Source organism: Lissotriton vulgaris, chromosome 5 (assembly GCF_964263255.1).
Source record: "Lissotriton vulgaris chromosome 5, aLisVul1.2, whole genome shotgun sequence".
Classification (NCBI taxonomy): domain Eukaryota; kingdom Metazoa; phylum Chordata; class Amphibia; order Caudata; family Salamandridae; genus Lissotriton; species Lissotriton vulgaris.
In genome coordinates this window covers 228,262,368-228,283,984 of record NC_141693.1, presented here as the reverse complement: position 1 = coordinate 228,283,984, position 21,617 = coordinate 228,262,368, and the positions used below count along the sequence as shown (strand labels likewise).

General features: G+C 44.6%; 1 protein-coding gene across 4 annotated transcripts in view; it reads left to right on the top strand.

Annotated features, from left to right (window-relative positions):
- The window catches only part of LOC147710550 (discoidin domain-containing receptor 2-like), a 369,004-nt gene that overhangs the window by 273,996 nt on the left and 73,391 nt on the right, over positions 1-21,617 (top strand). For all 4 annotated transcript variants that reach the window (XM_086921220.1, XM_086921217.1, XM_086921218.1 and 1 more), the window contains 4 exons: positions 5,760-5,988; positions 6,191-6,338; positions 12,377-12,482; positions 19,386-19,572. In XM_086921220.1, coding sequence (XP_086777346.1) covers positions 5,760-5,988; positions 6,191-6,338; positions 12,377-12,482; positions 19,386-19,572 — 670 coding nt within the window. The remainder of the gene's footprint in view (positions 1-5,759; positions 5,989-6,190; positions 6,339-12,376; positions 12,483-19,385; positions 19,573-21,617) is intronic.

Here is a 21,617-nt window from a genome sequence, read left to right as displayed (position 1 = left end):
AAGGAAGGCGAATCACCGAGTCAGTTGTTCTTTGCATCTTTGCGGTGTGATTCTGAGAGCCCAGGGTTGGATGTTGATCAGCCTGGTCAAGTAGGATGTAGTATGCAGCATCCCTAGATGAATGGATGGCGCATCTCAAGATTGTACCTTCTCCTTGAATTTCTCATACCCAATTTTCGAAAGGATTGTATAAGTACCTGAAGCAATACCCTCTGTTCTATTGCATATTCTTATAAATGTAATTCGTATATGTGCAATAAAGTATACAAAAACGTGATGCTAACAGTAATGCCTATGCACACCTGAACAGAACTATTTCACAGTCGTGTACGGTATGTAACACAAAAAAGGGGAAAATACGACGTAATGAGACTTTGAGAAGGTTTAATGGCTCCACAACCAGCCGACACGTGTTTCGTCGCATGGGAACAATGTCTTCGCGACTCTTCAGGGCTGTCACTTTGGTAAAAATAGGTCAAAAGGTCGCTCCACCGGTGATATTTCCGACCCGGCAGGGCCCGTGACTATGTGGGTAAGTTTCCCCAGAGCGCGTGATTCTTGTCAGGGTAATTGAAACGTGCTGCAAGGGGTCTGGTCACACCCCTGTGCCCTAGTAAGTTCTTGCGTCTATTTGTGGCGAGTGAGCTCCGGTTAGTAGATAGAAAGGTTTGTATCCCGGGAGCGGATCTGGTTCATACACCACAGGCGCGGATAAGCACCTCGTGGTTCCGTTATTTGAATCGTGTTGAGCAGAGCGTCTAATTTCGAGCACTCCCTGGTCGCCGTGTTCCAAGTGAAGGAATGGATGGATGGAATGCTTGAATTAGGACTGGCTATATTAATATGGACACTATAATACACACAATTTCGCAACATAAAAAACCTAGACACAGACTAATATTAAAAAAAAAACATAACCCAGAAATAAAATCTCATGATGCTAGCGCAATTGAAAATATCAATTTAGTTGCAGCTGGGAAGAACTTTGTACACGCTGCCACCTAGTGGACACGAAATGGACAACATTTCAATTAAGTCCGTATGGATACCTCACAGCCCAAAACAATTGTTCGAAGATGACAAGGCGCTATAAACAACGCCAACTGAAGCAGACATGCAAATGTTACAGTTAATGTAAATACAAATTATTTTACTTTAAAAATGAGGAATTCATCCAAATTTTAATATAAGCTTTGAAACAGTAGAGTGAACCCGTGCCTTGTTTCAAAGAGATAGCCAATTTACCAAAAATCCATATACCAAAATCAATTATTTTTCAAACTTAATTCACCGAGGCGCAGCATGACAGTTAAAAAACGGATTACATTGTTTAGCATTTTTCTACTATTTTATGTTTTCGGTCCAAATGAGTAAACAGTGTTTTCTATTTAGAGGTGCTTAGATTGAAATGAGTGTTTGTGTTTTAGGCACTGTAGTTTTATCATTCCTCCCTGCATATACGTCTGCCAATACATTGTGGGAAACCTAGGTCTGCACTTCACCTAATCAGCTCAAGGTAGATGAGGTGTCTGTGTTGTGTTTCTGTTTGCGTATGTAAGTGCACGCATTTGTCAGGGTTCGTGTATGTATGCAAGCCGTATAATGGAAGTGTGGCTGAGCATCAACATTCCCAGAACCATCTCAGTACGCTTTTGTAACACCCAATAATACTTTTCTTGAACAGAACCTGGCAAGCAGCGTGAGCGCCACTTAAAAAAAGAAAAGTAGGTTCAGGTGCTCTTCACTGAGAAACTTTGGACAAATTGTGCAAAATAATTAATTTTCCAATATAGTTAAGGCAAATCCTTCACACGAGTCCTACAACTAATGCTTTAACTGTAAGTGGTACCTAGCAACCAAAATTACACAGCGCCTGGATACCCTCACTGGTGACAATAAGCGCGCTACAAATCCACCTTACATTACACCACAAAATTAGCAACAAGCTTCCACGACTTCAACAATTATCCCTTAATTATCAGCTTTAAGTATAAGTCAGTGGAGCAAAAATCTTGTCTGAAAATGAGCTTACTAGTGTCTGAAGATATACAGTGTGTAGATGTGTTGCAAAGTCAGTGGCCACACAGTGGTCCTTGGCAACACAGCATTGTGCAGGCAGAATAAGTTGTAGGTAGAACTTGACTTGATCAGCCTAATGGGGTCAGTCCTTGCCTGGGAAGAGGGTTAGGACGATGACTATGGCGCCACTTTCCTCCATCAAAGCCAGATCTACCAGCCTTTGCCGCTCACTGCCTCGTGATCATGGTCCTACCTGCCATGCGCATTCATGGCTCTCCTCCCAAATTGACTGCGCAGGGCAAGTCAAAGTAGAGAGGGAGTTGCTGCATGGGCTGACAACGCTCAATAGGACTGTCTTTCCTCAAGCTGGAAGAGCAGAAGGAAAAGAGGAAATGCTTGATCTAGACCTTTGCTAAACACTGAAATGCCACTGAGACACCCAGGAGAGGCAGCAGTGATATCATGGATGATTTAATCAGGTAAAAATGAAGGACACAGGAAGGCAAATATAATTGACTGAACATTTTAAGGACTTTAAAAGAGCTGAGGCTGACATGTAGGCTGCCATGTTGAACCAGTGGGCACGTGGCCTTATGGTGCTTAATCCAGTCTTCCTTGTCTTGCATCTAGGAGCCCTTTGTTATCTTATGTTATGTTAATTATTCGTGTATAGCAAACGTTCGCCACTGGTATCCGGACGCTTTACACAGACATCAATATAAAGGTATAGATTCAATTAGAGAGCAAGTTCTTAACATGATAGGCTTTCTTGAAACTCCATGTACTTTGATATTCTCTAAATAACCTAAGACGCGATTCCTGGAGAATATTGTCAGACAGAGAGTTGCAAATTGCCAGAGCTAATGCTGCAAAGTTGGTCTGCCAAGACCTGCCCTTTTGAATGTTTGGGCAAAAGACACGCAATTGATGGACGGGATGCAGAACAAATCAAAACATTCATCCCCAGTCAAGAGATCTGGGTAAAATCCATAGTGCTTTTGGTCACCATGACACCCCATCAATTGCGTGTCTTTTGGTTTTGAACCTGTGGAACATTGAGTCGGCTGGTATGTACAGATCTCATATTGCGTGATCGAGTGCACTTTCACACCTTCGGAGTCAGAAATAGGGGTGCTAATCCACTCAAGCTTTGACATACGACCTGTCGAGTTCTCTTTATTTAAGTCAAAAAGACCATAAAAGCAATGCAAATACAATCAACTGCATGATACATTAAAAACAAAGTACCTTGCGCAAAACAATAATTAATTAAAACCACTTTCACAAATAGAAACACGTAAGTCATATCAAAGAAACAAATAAAATGATGGAAGTTACACAAAAAATAGTGTGAAAACCACATTGAGTTGCGAAGTCCAATGGCAGATTTTAAAAATAGGGCCACTGTAAAACACACAGCAAGCTTCGAAATGAATATGTTGCTTCACTGGAACCAGTGAAGTTTTTGAAGTGGAGGAGTGGCATGCACACTTCTAGGCAGTTGTAATATTTGTTGTGCGACCTCATTTTGTATTATCTGCAGCCTATAAAGGATGGCATTAGACCTAAGTAAATAGAATTGGCATAATTGAGTCTGAAATAATGACGCTATCATTGTCCCTTTCTGTGCATCAATCTGGAGAACAGGAATGTGCATTTGGAAATCAGGGATGCAACTTGGGGTTTCAGAGTTAAATTACTGCGAACGATAACGCTGAAACCTTTGTTGATTGCATTGTTTTGGGTATTGCACCCCTTTCGGGTGGCCAATTATATTAAGTCCACAGATTTGTCCTGTTGTTCATTGTGACAATGTCCGTCTTATCTGTTTTATATGATGGGCAGTCGTCCAGTCAGCAAATAATCCCATCATATTGCTGAATTCCAGTTGTTGTCTCCTTTTTGCTCATGTCTCTAGTTTAGCCGCTATTAGACTTTCAGCCGACTGCTTCCCACAAGAACCTCTTGGGCGGGAATACCAGCTTCTCCTTCCTGGTGGTATGCATGACTACTTGGGCCGAATTAAAGGCTGGTGGTTGCCACATGCAACCTTCAGCACAAATTAAGAACTGCAGTACAATGCTTCAAACAGACGCCCTGGCATGCCCATGCACCTAAATACAACAGAATTCAGACCTCTGGGGCACTCGTGGAACTCACGCTTTCTGAATACATTACGTAGACCCCCATTGCTCCCTACACTAATAGAATGCATTAGGCAGTCCATCTATGGCCTTGGTGCACTCAGGATCAATATAATACATTTCAGAGTCCCCCTGATAACATCATGTACCCTGCACATTGACACAATATATTAAGTAAACTTCCTGGTGCTCCTAAACATCCTGCCAGAATAGAATTATAATAAACAGATTTCCTGGGACCACCCCATGCACCCTACAGCAATACAATCCATTAAGCAGATTTCCTGTGGTCAAGTACAGTACGCATACACAGTATATTAAATAGACTCCCTGGTGCCTAAATGAGTCCTGCCCCAATCGAATACTCTGAACAGACTTCCTGGGACCTAGATACACCGTACACGGATAACATGCTGTAAACTGCCAAGTATCGTTCTACACCCATAGAATACATCAAACAGACCCCTGGAGGCCTCATGCTCCATACAATAATTCAGTGCTGTAAACAGACTCCGTGGTGCCCTCAGGCACCTGACACCATTAGAATGCATTATCTAAACCCCATGGCACCCCCATTGATAGAACACAGCACCACAGCCTTGTAATTGTTGTAGCCTCTGCTCTAAATGCATACAAACCAAACCATTCCCAACAGCTTAAAAGCAGCACTCCCCCAAGTGCACACAGTCACAGTCTAGTCATTAGCTATGCCTCTCAATCACCACTTGTCACCGGCTAGGAAGTGAACAGCCATGAAACCCAGCAGAACAAAAGCAGTGGCAAATGTGCTCAGCACACACACGTCTAAACATACCATCTACTGCAAAGATCCTGATAGGATCGGACATGTTGCTGTTCTCATTAACCAGTACAAAACTTTATTATTTAACCTCATGCGCGCTAGCGGATTTCCGCTCGCACGCTGAGATTTTTGTAAATCGCATGTTACGTGACGAGCTGGGCTCGTCATCAGCGTGCGAGGAGGCTACGCCATGACGAGCCCAGCTCGTCATCAGCGTGGAAGGGGATAAACAGCGCACAGCTCTGTCTCCAGAAACCAAACTCAAAGGCACAAGGCAACAATCCTAGGAGTTTCAATGGCATCCGGACTCCAAAACCTGTGTGACAGCACAGAAGTGGAATAGGTGCACTGTAGAAGTGAAACCGATATTAAATAAACCCAGTGATACAGCATAGTACAAAATTCTAAATGCATACAAAACAAAAGTTAAGCATTCAACCAATCAGTGTCTAGTAAAGCGCGACTACTCCCCCCGTAAGGGTCCCACGGCACTGGACTGCTGACTTGTCAAAGGCGCTGTGGTTCAGTCGAAGATCTAGGTCTTGAGGTCCTTCCTGAATTGAGGCAGTGACGGTGGTTGCCTGAGGCGGAGGGGCAGGGCGTTCCAGGTCTTTGCTGTGAGGTAGGAGAAGGATCTTCCGCCGCCCGTGGTCTTGCGGATACGCGGGATGGTGGCCAAGGCCAGTTGGGTGGAGCGGAGGTTTCTGGCGGGTGCATTGAATTGTAGGGACTATACTGTGTCTACGGACTTTCTACTCTAATATGGCACCCACTTTACTTTTCTCTCCTTCTAGACTGCAGCGGGAGGATGGAGATGGGGCTTGGTGTCCACAAGGTTTGCTGTATCCAGAAGATGTCCAGTTTCTGCAGATTGACCTTCACAAGTTGCACTTCATCACACTCATCGGGACACAGGGTCGGCACGCCCGAGCCACCGGGAAGGAGTTTGCCCGCTTCTACAGGATCGACTACAGTAGGAACGGGGTTCGTTGGCTCACCTGGAAGGACCACCATGGCAAACAGGTATCTACTCAGATGTCTTCATTGTACAAACATCTAAAGTGAGCTAGATTGTGGAAAAGGCTAGAACGGCTCGGTGGATTCAGCAGCACATTGTGCATTGAGGACATTGTCCCCAATACCTACAAAAGGAATAAAAGGATAGTATCAAGCACAATTTTTTTTTTGTCTGAATCATTTTTCTTATCTCCCCACGTACCTGCAGGTGATTCAAGGTAACTCAGATGCTTATGATGTGGTACTGAAGGACCTGCGGCCCTCGATCATAGCCCGCTACATTCGTGTGATACCCGTCACGGAGCTGCCCATGACCGTCTGTATGAGGGTGGAGCTGTATGGCTGCATCTGGCTCGGTAAGCCAAGGAGTAATATTTCTACTTATCACGTTTCTGAAACTGGACTAGTGAGGCATAGCGCAAAGGTCAGCCCTTAAGTGAGCTGGGTCCTGTCAGAACGCAGCACAGGAAAACACAATCGCAGGCAGAGACAAGCAAGCAACACAAACTGCATTTGAGTTCTTTGTAAGTGATGCATGCATGGCAGTTGGAATCTAACTGAAAGAATAAAAATGCAACTTCAGGCCATAAGGAAAAGGAGCAGAGGAGAAGCAACATGGGTTAGAATGTTATGCTTCTAACAGGTTACAAAGGCAGATGCATAAGACAGTCCAGCGAGACTTGCATGCTACCATTGATTGATCACAAAATGATTAGCACATCCGAATAGTTTCACACTCCCTTTTCACGTCACTATTTAACTTCAATTGCTCCCTTCAAATAAAACAACTCTTTTAACATACTTCAATTCGGAGCTCTGCTGAGCAGTGGGGCAGAGAGGGATAGCCAGAGGTGACTAGAAGCAGAGAGTGTTGTTATATTCTCCTCTTGCTCTTTATCAACTATTCCTCTCAGCAAATAGACTTTCCAACCTTTCTAGGGACCTCTAAACACCCCAAGTGGAGGAGGACAAGCCACCTTGTTGACTGCACACCTCATGTGACTGTTCGTGTAATTCTTCAGCCTGTCTGGCCAGCTTAAACTGCGTTGCCATCCATCTAACGCCTAAACACCTCCAGTCACTCATCTAAAGGGGGCTCTTCCTTTCTAGGTCTTGGATTTCATATCCGTCTGTACTTGAAACATTGTTTAGTTGATCAGTTTAGTGAATTTTAGCACACTTAAAACCTTTTTTTAAGGCTTCTTATTGAACTGCTTGCAAGTTCCTTGTCAGAATTACCACTGTCGAAGCATCTAAGCTTGGAGAGGTCTAAGAAAAACAGTTTTTTGGTGTTCAGAATTTATAATTAGCATTGAGTCTGTGGTCTGGCTGAGTTCATCTGCACAGCTTCAAGGTTGGTCCCTTCTTCTTTGACGGCTTTCATTACACAACTTGGCGTTAGAGATATGGGACCAGTTAATTATGCCGCACAACACTATGTGGAGACCTCCCTCCCCCTGACTCCTATTCCCCAGTTTTCCACAGACAATTGATTACAGAGGCTCGACTCCTCGCCGTTCTGGGAGGTTGGCGCCATCTCTTAGGGGTCTGAGGTTTTTTAGGCTCTTAGTCCCATGATGCACAAGTGTGATTCATGGTCTTGTCTATAGCAGGACGTAAAAGAAGCCGGCTTCCTGGAAAGGCATAAGCTGACGATGCTTGGGGGCTTTTCCCTGACCACAGTAACTCAAGAGGTCAACTTTTTCCAAGGCTGGATTAGTCAGTCAGCCTGGCTTCTCATGCCTGTTGCTTGTCTTATGGTATGCTAACAAAAGTGAGAGCAAGGGATCGTGTTCACTGAAGGTGAACGGAGGGTACTCCTATTCCCCTGTGGAAGAACTAGATAAACAAATAGAGGAGTACCATCATGGGAAAGTCAAAATGAGATTCCTAATGTGGTGGCAGGTTGACAAAAGGAATTAATTTACCATTTTGTTAAAAACCCCTCACTCACCAGCCTAGTGGTGACATGCTTCATCATCGGGGTCCACCCTAGTGGCCTAGCGTCACTAGGGTGTGCTACGACACCTGGGTTACAGTGGAGCAGGTTGTGAATGTAAGTGCAGAAAAAATGTTAAAAATTGTCCTGGTTTAACTTAAATACATTTTATTAACAAGTAACTGGACAATGTTAAAAAAGGGTGAGGCGAGATACTGTGAGGGTATATTAAGACCGAGAGTATCTCTTATATGTGTGATGGTCTACATGTTTCAACCGTGATTGGGATGTACCAGGTTTTCATCAGGTCCGGATAGTCAGGGAACTGGGAGGTATGTGCCCCCTAAAAGGCACACCCTGCCCTCGTTCTCTGTGACCCAAAATAGCAAAAATCTGCTATCTGGCGTAAAAGAAGACTCTAACCACATGGGTGAGTCCACGTCAAACTGGTATCCCCACTACTTAACCGATTTAGTTACTTCATGGTGGAAATGCCGGTTACCTATGTTTGTCCTCCGCTGCCCTGCTACGTAGCAGGGCAGCGGAGGACAAACATAGGTAACCGGCATTTCCACCATGAAGTAACTAAATCGGTTAAGTAGTGCGGATACCCCCTCTCGCCCTCCGATGAGATAGGACTCCAAAACAGTAGTCTTTTTCATTGTTTTGGACTCACCCACTGTGGTTAGAGTCTTCTTTTACGCCAGATAGCAGATTTTTGCTAATTTGGGTCACAGAGGACAAGGGCAGGGTGTGCCTTTTAGGGGGCACATACCTCCCAGTTCCCTGACTATCCGGTCCTGATGAAAACCTGGTACATCCCAATCACGGTTGAAACACGTAGACCATCACACATATAAGAGATACTCTCGGTCTTAATATACCCTCACAGTATCTCGCCTCACCCTTTTTTAACATTGTCCAGTTACTTGTTAATAACATTTATTTAAGTTAAACCAGGACAATTTTTAACATTTTTTCTGCACTTACATTCACAACCTGCTCCACTGTAACCCAGGTGTCGTAGCACACCCTAGTGACGCTAGGCCACTAGGGTGGACCCCGATGATGAAGCATGTCACCACTAGGCTGGTGAGTGAGGGGTTTTTAACAAAAGGATAAATTCTTTCCTTTTGTCAACCTGCCACCACATTAGGAATCTCATTTTGACTTTCCCATGATGGCACTCCTCTATTTGTTTATCTAGCTTGTCTCATGGTGTCTTCTCTCTATTCTTGCAAAAAGGTATTTCCACGTTGAAAGTCTGAGGTGATTGAAAATACAAGTATTTAATAGGTGCACTTGATGACAAAGATTCTCAACCTTCTCAGAGTTGAATATTGTGGTTTGCCCACTTGAATGTAATGGATTTATTTATTAGCAGTTTGATATGGTGAGGGACAGACGGAGGAGTGACAGAGTGCTTCATATGGAGTGAGTTTCCAAGTTACAGTTCAGTGAGTGATTATTGCATTGAATATACTCAAAGAAAGAGGGGTAGTAAACCTTTGCACAAAATATACACTCTGTAGGTTACACAGGTGACCCTACATATAGTAAGGATAAATATGATGTTTCTAGTAATGTAACAAACTGAACATCAGTTAAGAACATAGAAGTAAATATCACTGTCATAAATGAAAATGCAGGTGAAAAACACAATGTACCCTTAGAGAAACAATATCAACAGTCTCCAGTGGAGTAGTTTTTATACCTTCCGACGGGATTCCTCAGTTGCGTAGACCTAGGTACTACTTTATCCTTTATTCTGAGAGATGGTGCTGGAACAAAATTGAAGGCATCAAAGGAAGAGTCTAGCCTGATGTTTAAATGGAAGGTGTTCCAGACCCTGTGGAATGATAAATACGCAGAACACTTTCCCTGTATGTTCATTAGAGTTCCTATAACCCATTAGTTTATTTGGAGGCTGATTCAGATCTGGCCACGAATGCACTTTCTTGGAATTTGGGATATTTCCTACACCAGGTGTAGGTTTCCATTTGTACTACTGAGAATTTGATATGGGGATTCCTATGGGTTCCTTCTGTCTTGTGCCGTCTTCCATACACTACCCAAGGGGAGGCAAGTAGGCGTTCCAAAGTGTGGTTGGCCCTGCAGAGAAATCTTCGGTGGTAAATACATTTACACCTGCCAGGAATCCCTTTGTCATTTGTTGACTTGGTTAAATTCAGTGTTTTTGGCTGTAAACCTCTGTTTACCACTGTAAATACCTGCTGAATCAGCCTATTAAGAATCCAGTCGGTGGGTTGCTTCTTCCTTCTGATGCTCTTCTACGGTGGTCCCTGGTTAACCCCTGGGCAAAATCATCCTTAAGAATGTCCCTTCTTAGCAGTTTCCTGAATTGGAGGTACTTGGGATTGGTTCTGATTTGGAGTCCAGAACATTCCAAAGTGTTGGCCTCTGAGCCCTTGGGGTGACTCTCTCGTCCTAAGTAGAAGTGCGAAGGGGTGCCCTTGATAAAATCCCTCATCCTCAGTATCTAGAATCTGTTTGGAGTGATATTATTTATTTATTTATTTTATTTTGAAAGTTTTATATAGCGCGAACAAGATCTTTGCAGATATCAGAGCGCTTTACAGACGAAAGTAATAAATAGCATGTGAGTACATAACAATTGGGGTGGGGAAGGTACATGTGGGAGCATAGTCAGACTCAACAGCATAGTCAGATCAGACAGATACATCAATAATGATACAAGTACAAATAAGTAATAGCGTAAACAATCAGGAAGGTCAATAATACGAGTCATACAAAAATGCAAAAAAAGAAAAAAAATCAGCAGAACTGAATGGTACAGCGACTGTAAATATCATACCCAGTAATAATTCAAGTGTATTTAGCCATGAGGATAGCTTTTACTTCTTTCTTAAAAAGTATGGTGGAGGAGATGAGCCTGGTTTCAGGGGGGAGTGAGTTCCAGATCCTAGGTGCCATTCCTGAGAAGGAGCGCTTATAGGTTTTTTCCTTGCGAAATCTTAGGGGCTTTAGCAAGAGATTGTTTGTCCCTCTAGTGTTTCTGGAGCCTCCAGAAATCGTCAGCTTCTGAGCGAGGTATCCAGGTGAGCTCAGGTGGACAGCCTTGTGCGTCATGCAGGCGATTTTCAGATGTATTCTGGCTTCAAAAAGCAGCCAGTTCAGGGATTTCAGATCAGGGGAAATGTGTGAATGTTTTTTTGATCCAGTGATGAGTCTACCTATAAGTATAGCTCCTTCAGAGTATGGCCCACCGTGCGGGTTTTGGTGCAGAAAGCAGGTTTGACTTACTGAGAGTACCGGAGGAATATTACCACGGGGAGGAGGGAACTTTACACACCCAATATTTACCAGGTGCACCGCACTTCTCAGGAACTCATGATTTCGGCCTCTGTGCTACATGTGGTTTGCTCAAGAATCAGATCTGACCACCCTGAAATCAGGGTCTAGGGGTGTCTTGTTGGCTCGCGAAGCTTGTTGGAATCAGGTGAAAGAATGCTGAATTATAACTGAATGTTTCATAAAATATAAAACATACTTTTTATTTTATGTGTCCTTGCAACGATCTAAGCTTGCAACATCCTTTTCTATATCAGATGTTGGTCTAATTTCCAAGTTAGGTATTCGTTCATATTTTCAGTTGATATTACACTGAGATATTCCTTTATATTTTTTCTTTGGCCAGGCATCATTTTTAGTTCCTCCTGTTATCAATGTGGTCTAACGCCGCTCTGCGTTTTCACTTTGTTCTGACATAAGTGAATTAATCACAATATCAGCTGTGCTTCTAAATTTCAATTGGCTCTGCCTTCACTATGAGATATTTTTGTAGTTTTTACTTTGGTATGGTTTTGACTTGGGGCTAGGTTTGTCTGTTTTCTCTTTAGCTTGTGAATATGGTGTGGGTTTTTTCTCTTTATTTGCTCTTTGCCCTGTCTTTACATTGAGTTTTCTCTGTGTGTTCAGTCTGGCCTGGGCGTAATGAGATGTTTTTCAGTACTGCTAACGTTTGTTTGATCACACAGTCAGTCAGTCTTTGTCGTTTTACTTTAGTTCCTAGTAGTGATGAATGTCTGTATTTTATTTTTACTCTGGTTTAATGTCACAGTGACATGTTTCTTTGTTTGGTGTGCCCTCATCTTTATGAATGACTAAAGATATAGCTGTATGCGTTCTGAGAACTAGCTATGCCATACTTTCATATGGTTTACGGCGGCATAATTTAAGCATCTCTTGGGCAGCCTGGTGCCCACATTGAAATATAACCCCATGTTATGTGGATAAGATGGTTCGCCGCCCTCACCCTAAACTGAGAAATAAAGGAATACTGGTAATACCATGTTTTACAGCATCCATCTCTTTATGATTTAAAGTAAGCTTGTCCCCGCCCCCCTTTAGCTCACAAAGTCCTGCGAAAATTCCACAAACACCAACTTACGTGCAACTTTCTTTGTTTTTCAGATGGCTTGGAATCATACAGTGTTCCTGAGGGAGGCATAATTGCGTCTCCCGGCTACCCTATTGCCTACCTGAATGATACTACTTATGATGGATACCATGAGCGCAGGTAAGCACAGGCCCTGCCACACGTGCCCTCCTTTATATGCACGAAATCTACAAATATAATTTTTGATATACTCCAAACCCATTTTTCATGTCAATCCTATTCAGGATTAATGGCAACCAAGTGAGTTTAGCCAGTAAGCTCTCTGGATTTCGTGTGCATTTTCTCTTGAGTCTGCTTAGGATCAAATTGTAACCAGAGCACCAGAAAGAAGGGATACACCAGAGTTTGGGTGGGACAGGTCTGACATAGCTTCTTTGAGCTTGGCTGAAGGATGTAAGTGTTCAGTTTGATTTAGTTCTTAATACTGGCAGGTAGCCTGCTTCTAATAGCGCTCTATATGTACCGCTAAGGTAAATGAGGCACAGTTATCGATCCTAAGCTGACCCTATTGGTCTCACTCCTATTCCCTCTTGAGTAAATCAGATGGAGGTTCCTCATACTCTCACTCAGGAGCGGCCATTCAGGTAATAGCGGTGGGGCCAGGTTGGGGGGGAATTCAACAGATGGCCATGAGGGAATATTAAATAAATAATTTTCCCTCATCGTCATCTGTCGACCCCCGCCTCCCCCCCTCTCCCGCCAGGCCCCACCGCCTCATAGCTCTTACCTACACAGGCCGCAGCTGCACTCACTCCTCTTCATACTCTTGATGATCTGACTAATAATCAGTCATTCAGATAATCACCACTGTTGATCAAGAAGTGATCTTGATTACTGGCTTTACTGAGCCCGGTAAGGAGCAAGATTTCTGATGTGGCCATAAGGCGACATGTACTGCTCGACACAAAAATAAAACAATCAAATACATAGCTACAAATGCAACAGTGATTAATGCATTGACAATAATACACTTATATTTGCTCTGCTCTCACAATCAAGAACGTAATTCTGCACTTTCTCTGATATATGTAGTATGCTTCACAGAACAGTTGGGACAGATGGAGCTCCCACTCTTATGACATTAATAATGATGCAATATCTCTGATATCTCGCATATGAGCGATTCTTAACCTGGGCCCACAGACCCCTGGAGGTCCATGAGGCCTACTAAGAGGGGGTCTTCAACTATGTAGAAAATTAAATACTACTAGCATATCAAGAAACGCTACGTATCCACATTAAAAATCTAAATTAAAAATGTATTTTTAAACACTTCGCAAATGTGAAGGAATATGAAATTCAGTTGGTTTCCTTTGTTTAACCGCATCGCTGCAGCGGTTATTTTCGCGCTACGCGGCTTTTTTCTAAAAGCCGCGTTAGATGACGAGCTCAGCTCGTCATCCGCACACGCCCCCGTGGCTGATGACGAGCTGAGCTCGTCATCAGCATCGAAGGGGTTAAGAACAGCGAAGTACAGTAAACAGATTCTAGTATGAATGGTTGGTAGCCTCAACTGAAGCACTGGTATCCGACAACAAAAACAGAGCATCCTAGGCTAGTCTAATTGAAGATATTACACAGAGTATATGTCACAATTCCACGCTTGGTCCGGATGGGGCTTTCGGACGACGATTTGTGCAGGCGAGGATGTGGGCAGGTGGGCACGTTCCTTCATATCATCTGGGAATGTTGCTATATGGTGGATTACTGGAGTGCAATACATGATGTTTTGCGAGAGGTGTTGGGGGTGCCGTTTTTACCAGAGGCGAGGAGATGTATCCATAATATTTGGGAACCCACAGACCTAAATATAGCACAGACCAAGTGGGCCACTCTGGGGGCAATGGTAGCGAAAAGAAATATGGCACAGAAGTGGGGCTCCGGAAGACCACCTATGCCCGAGTAAATGGAAAGAGAGCATGGACTGGTGTATGTTTCATGAGAAGACCGTATACCTGGCCAGAGGCTGACCCCGTAAGTGGGTGACTGGGGGTTGTGGAATCGATACAGAGGTGAGATTTGTGTACCACCAGTTGACCCTCCTTTGGATATACTTGCATCCCCGTGACCCTTGTCTGTAACGGTATGTCATCCACCCCCCTCATCCTCCTTTCCCTTCACATCCCCCCAAGTATACATGATCTGTTGTAAGGATATGTGGAAATGTCTTACCTTTGTTCTTTGCACTTATTGGATGCCTTGTATTAATACAAATAAATGTATTTAAAAAAAACAGAGCATCCAATAGGAGCAAGAAAGAGAAAGTAATCTGCTACAGTCTAGAATACTTCTTTTGTCTATTAAGAATACAATCAAATGTAGAAAAGGTCCACCTTCCAATTAAATTAAAATTAGATTGTTTGTATATTTTGTATTGTTTTGTGAATTAAATACAATGATTTATTGTGTATTTGTTTGATGTATTCTTGTTTATGTATTTTTGTGTTTTGTTTTATGATTTAAGTCATAAAAATAGGCAGGGGCCACTGGCTTCAGGCAATGAATCACAAAGGGTCCCCAGAATTCAAAAGGTTAAGAACTGTTGTCTTGAAGCAAAGCTCTTGCTTCAACGCAGAAAAAGAATCTTTATATTAAAATTGATACACCCAAATGGAGAAACTGACCCATACCACATGGGTTCGGGTATTCTTTACTTGAACTGGCATGGACATTCTATAAGCTTTCTACCAATAACAATATCCACATCTATGGCAATCCTCATGAGCTTGTTTAGCCAAATACTGCTTCGAATGTGGAAGTTTGCCCCCCTCCCCGATAGTTGGCGGTGGAAATGGTGCTCCAGATTAAAATACCTAAGCATCTTAATGTAATTGTGAGATGTGCAGATAAGCCAACAACAACAAACAAGCATTAGAAATGCAATAGGTCTCGCAGCATTAGAGTTAGTGCTTTTAGAATTGTTAATGGTTTTTTTTGTAAATCTTTAGCATGAGGGTGAGGGTGAGTGAGGGTGAGTGAGGGTGAGTGTGAGTGAGTGTGAGTGTGGGTGAGTGGGGTTGAGTGTGAGTGGGGGTGAGTGTGGGTGAGGGTGAGGGATTGAGGGTGAGGGGTTGAGGGCGAGTGAGGGTGAGGGGTTGAGGGTGAGTGAGGGTGAGGGGTTGAGGGTGAATGAGGGTGAGTGGGGGTGAGTGAGGGTGAGGGGTTGAAGGTGAGTGAGGGTGAAGGTGAGTGTGGGTGAGTGTGGGTGAGTGAGGGTGAGTGTGGGTGAGTGAGGGTGAGTGTGGGTGAGTGTGGGTGAGTGTGGGTGAGTGTGGGTGAGTGTGGGTGAGTGTGGGTGAGTGTGGGTGAGTGTGGGTGAGTGTGGGTGAATGAGGGTGAGTGGGGGTGAGTGAGGGTGAGGGGTTGAAGGTGAGTGAGGGTGAAGGTGAGTGTGGGTGAGTGTGGGTGAGGGATTGAGGGTGAGGGGTTGAGGGTGGAATTTCTTAACCATACATTTAAATAACAACGATTCTGATATACAATTAGACAGAACCTTACCACTTTACACTGCAATCAGGGACCTAGACAGTAAAACAGATAATCAGCAATTCGAAGTGCGTTTCTTCTAGATTTACAAAAAACGCCCGTCTTTTTTAGAAGCTAACAAATATATAAGTCACAAATTATCTCTAAGTGACTAAATATTTTAAGTGACTGTTAAACTGGGTTCTGCTTAACTATTTTCTGGTGGTCAAAATTCGCCTCATAATGCCGTGACAGTGATGTAATCATAGTGACTCACTGAGTAAAAGGTTCAAAACCTCGCTCAGAACGTGAAGTAGAAATAAGTTCACGGATCTATGTGGCTCAAACATGCAAACAGTACATCTGTTTGTCGCCGCAAAGATGGTGCAGGCCAGGCAGGCCAGGAGGTAAGGAAAACAAGACGGAGGGCATTGCTGTGGGGAGGGGGGGGGAGGAGAAGTGCGACACGGCCGCAGCAGGGGGCGGAGCGGGGAGAGAAATGTAATTGACACGGCCGGCCGGTCGTGAAACTGAAAGCATGGCCGGCCGGCCGTGAAAGCCTTTTTAAATAACAACGATTCTGATATACAATTAGACAGAACCTTACCACTTTACACTGCAATCAGGGACCTAGACAGTAAAACAGATAATCAGCAATTCGAAGTGCGTTTCTTCTAGATTTACAAAAAACGCCCGTCTTTTTTAGAAGCTAACAAATATATAAGTCACAAATTATCTCTAAGTGACTAAATATTTTAAGTGACTGTTAAACTGGGTTCTGCTTAACTATTTTCTGGTGGTCAAAATTCGCCTCATAATGCCGTGACAGTGATGTAATCATAGTGACTCACTGAGTAAAAGGTTCAAAACCTCGCTCAGAACGTGAAGTAGAAAAAAGAAATATAAATCACAGTGCGACTATACACATACCAAATAGATCGACGGGCAGGGGGGTGGGAGGGGATGGAGACGGCGCACGTAAGTGAGGGCGCAGAAGATGGCTGAAGCAGGGGGCTGGGTGAAACAACCGAGCAGGGAGATGGACATTAGAAATTGTGGTTTGTTGTCGTCCGGTAGCGGCAGGCAGGCAGGGGAGGAGAGGAGGAGGGGGGAGGAGAGTAGGGGAGGCACGGCGGGAGGAGAGGAGGAGGGGGGAGGAGAGTAGGGGTGGAACGGGGGCGGAGAGGGGAGAGGTGCGAGTAAAAAAAATGACTGTTAAACTGGGTTCTGCTTAACTATTTTCTGGTGGTCAAAATCCGCCTCATAATGCCGTGACAGTGATGTAATCATAGTGACTCACTGAGTAAAAGGTTCAAAACCTCGCTCAGAACGTGAAGTAGAAAAAAGAAATATAAATCACAGTGCGACTATACACATACCAAATAGATCGACGGGCAGGGGGGTGGGAGGGGATGGAGACGGCGCACGTAAGTGAGGGCGCAGAAGATGGCTGAAGCAGGGGGCTGGGTGAAACAACCGAGCAGGGAGATGGACATTAGAAATTGTGGTTTGTTGTCGTCCGGTAGCGGCAGGCAGGCAGGGGAGGAGAGGAGGAGGGGGGAGGAGAGTAGGGGAGGCACGGCGGGAGGAGAGGAGGAGGGGGGAGGAGAGTAGGGGTGGAACGGGGGCGGAGAGGGGAGAGGTGCGAGTAAAAAAAAAAAAAAAAGAAGCCGGAGGGAAGAGAGGGGAGGGGGGAGGAGAGCGAAAGGATCGGAGACACGGCGGGCAGGGGAGGGGGCGGAGAGGGGAGAGGAGAAATGCGACACGGAGGGAAGGGGAGGGGGCGGAGCGGGGAGGGGGCGGAGAGGGGAGAGAGAGAGTAGGCAAGGGTAAACAAACACGGACGTGCACGCGCCCATGACTTTTAAGGTCAATGCGCATGCGCATAAGCTTAATGCGCATGCGCATTGACCTTAAAAGTCACGGGCACTGCAAGGAATCGCCACGATTCCTTGCAGTTAGATAAAGAGTGGATGAGCCCCTATAGTCTCGCTTGCTCGATGCGCATGCGCATCGACAGGCGAGACCTAAAAAGTAAGTAAACAGGAGGCTCACTAATGAAAAGTGCTTAATACGATAACCAGTTGCAAAGTGCAAAGGAGTCTATGCCCAGCTCACGGTCCTAACTTTGGGGCCTATTAGGATGGCGGACGGACCTGCGTCCGTCCGCCACCCCAGAGGAGGAGGAACCGTCCGCAGGGGCAGCGGCGGTCCCTCCGTGCTAATTCGGATGTGACCGCCACCCTGGCGGTCACATCCTGTATTTTTAACATTGCGGCGGGTGCTGCTTGAAGCAGCACACACCGCAATGTTAAAAAAATGCATGTTTACCTTTGCATGCACGAAGCTGCAGGCACCGCGTGGTGCCTGCCGCTTCGAGCACGTAAAGGCGGGGGGGGGGTACCCCCTATGTGCACCCCCCACCCCCCCTTCACCCCTGGGGGCCCGCAACGGGCCCCAGAAGACAACACTGTATGCCTTTCCATAGCAGAAATGCCGCCGTGGAAAGGCATAGGAGCACCCCCATCCTAATATGGCTGGCGGTGTCTGATAGACACCGCCAGCCATGTTAGAGCTTTTCCGCTGCGGTCGGAAGGCGACCGCTGCGGAAAAGCAGCGGACTGAAAAAATAAAATATGCCCCAGCCATCCTAATCTGGCGGGGGGTCTTTTCTCAGTCCGCAGCGGATTATCCGCATGCTCCGGGCCGGCGGTGGCTTCGGCCCCAGAGGATGCGGATTATCCGCTATCATAATCGGCCCCTTGGTGCTGTTAGAAGTAGAAGAGTGTCCTGGGTTAAAGTGCCACTGCCAGTGATAACGTTGGGAAAGGATCATCGACGAAATAAACAATGTCCCCATGAAGATTATGAGACCCCGGAGTGCATGGGAGTGCACTGAGGGATAGAACCTGGTGTCTTGCCTTTTTTGGTAGCTAGAAACTTGATTGTTAAAGAATTGGGAAAAGGATTATGTATATTTCATTTTGAAGCTCTGAATGTAGATTTTATTATCTGCAAAATGTTCTTGAATGTGGACAGTATTAATCTGAGTCAAATAACTGGCTATCATTACTGTTGCTTGTTGTCTGTCCTCTGCCCTCTACCTCAACCCACAACCATTTCACTTATTTATTCTCAAACTGTTTTTAAAATTATGTTTAGGAATGGCCACTGCTCTTTAAAAATATAAGCTGAAATTGTGTCTCGGTTCACCTGCGCGTCCCATGCATTGCCTTAATTGTTATGGCCATTTGAGCATCTGTTCATTAATATTGAACCCACAAGAGATGCACACACAATTTCCTCTCTTCTCTCTTAGTGGCAGGTGAGTACAAAGAATTAGGCGTGGTCCCTTCAAATGATTCCAAGCCTTGTTGGTTTAAGTCGCTTCAAGTTTTAATCTTTCTGCAATGGGGCTGTAAACCTAACAATTTCACAGCGTGAAGTGTTGAGATACTCTTCCCAAGCTAGGAATAGTAAACCACAGAAGCTTTCTCTGCAGAGTACTCCTGCAACAGGCACTGCATTAACCAGTTGGATTGTCTCTCTTCTCTCCAGGCATCTTTTTGGGGGTCTGGGTCAGCTCACGGACAGCGTGATTGGCCAGGATGAGTTCACGCAGAGCCTCCAGTACAGGGTGTGGCCAGGCTATGACTACGTTGGCTGGAGGAATGAAAGCACTGGAAAAGGTTACATTGAGATGGAGTTCCAGTTCGACCGGGCAAGAAACTTCACCTCCATGAAGGTATTCTCAACAAAGGGGTGGAGATAGAAATGGGAGGAGGACAATAAGGGGAGTTGTCAGATGCTTAGCACTTGTAGGATATCACTGAGTTTTGCTTGTCCTCCTGGTTTCTTGTGTTCTTTACGTTTCTGAAAGGTATGTTTTTACTATCATATAATGTAGTTTTTATGTATTACAGTCAAACATGGAGTTTATGTAGAAAGAGATTTTTCTGTTAGGGACTTCTGTAAACACACCATAGGATCTCTCAATAAATGTACAGAAAGAGTAGTAGTTTGTGAACCAGGAAGAGAGAACCACCACACTATCTGCAGCTCTCCATTGCTTCAGAGTTAATAAATGTCCAAACCATTAGGAGTGCGCAGGACTTTAAATCACTCTTGTTCATGGCTGGGTGGAGCACCTGCACGTTGGGTCCTGAATGTAGAACTGCTTTCTCTACTGCAGTTCCAGCTGAGGAGAAAGCATCTTTTGGGCTAAGAAAATGCTTCTTGTGTTCTGTGCCCTTCCTCTCTCACATGCATTAGAGGAAGACTCCCTAAGACAAGCAGTGCAGGGATGCAGTGGTTGCGTTCAAATTTGAGTCAAATGGCACAGACTTTTTCTGCAAGATCTAACATGATCATCAAAGACAACCCACCGAATCATGAAGTAAAAGCAGATCATCTGAGAGATCGACCAAAGGGGGGTCACTGAACCATCTTTGGGATGGAAAACAAATGAATGCCTTTCTTTACCAGTAATTGTGGTCCAATGCAGCGTTGTAATTGGCTCCCCTAAACCAGCGCTGTGATTGGTCTGAGTGCCATGGTTAAGCGCTCAGACGGGGACTGGGGGCCGGGGCATGTTCTCCATGCAGGCTTCATGACTGGCTGCCCGAGAGGGCTGGTCAAAGCATCATGTACACTTTAGTGTGCCTCACCACTCCTCCCCTGCAGAGCAGCCCCGGCCTCCTGCTGCAGCAGCAGGGAAGAATACAATGATAATAACAATGCATCTGAATCATTTAATTTTTCCTTTCTTTTACTGCTGCACAACAGCAGAGGAGCGACTCTCCTCTGCCTTAGCGGAGGAGCCGCCACTGATAACCACGAGGCAGTACAGGCCCTTTTATTGTTTGTGTGCATTGGTGACCTCCTGTGTCTGGCTGTAGTGCTTTTGTCATATATGTAGACCCTAAGAAGCCCAATTTGGCTACCAAATCAAGTTTCATTGGTTTAAAAAAACCTCTCTACGGTCTGTCAGCCAAGCCCAAATGGCAAAGCCAGATCTAATTACAGGTCAGTCCAAGAAAGTTGTAGTGGGCATATGAACTAAGACCGAGCATGATTTAGTGGTGGAAAGGATGCATAACGTTCCAGAATGCAGTGCCAGGAATAACTGTCACAGCTCTAAACACTACACTACACTGCTGTCCTGTTCTTTTAGATGACTCTCTCTGTTTTCCTTACATGGTCTGCATTACTATGTGAACAGTATTTAGTAAATATGTAAGTGTTGCCATGCTACACAGCTGCTTTCCCTGAGTCTGTGTTTAGACTTCATTACATTTCACAGTTTCCCATGTTTTTGATTTTGCATTAAAATGTCTCAGAATCCCTATAAATTTCATTTTACTTGTAGCATATGATGCTATTTTTCCCTTTTTTATTCACTGTCCAAATTCGATGTGCCATGTGTTTGTTCCACTGAGAATGCTTTGATGAGAATGCTTAAGTGTTGCATAGCCAGCATTAAGAGACCTAAAGTTATTGGTATACTGACTATATAACCATGAAAGCCCTCCACTGCAGAATATATACTGACTGCTTAACAGTGACATTGCGCTAATATTGCATGCACTGGCTGTGTAATATTGAGAGTACTCCAGTGTTGGGTATACTGTGCTTCAGTGCTGCCTCTCCATGGTTGGATAGAAATGAACCTGGAAAAATTTGAACCCCACTTCTCACTTGATGCCAAGTAACCCTGCTTCATCCTGGACACTCATTTCGCCTTCATGGAACATATTGTTGCCAAATCCAAGACGGCGCTGGTACCAGCTC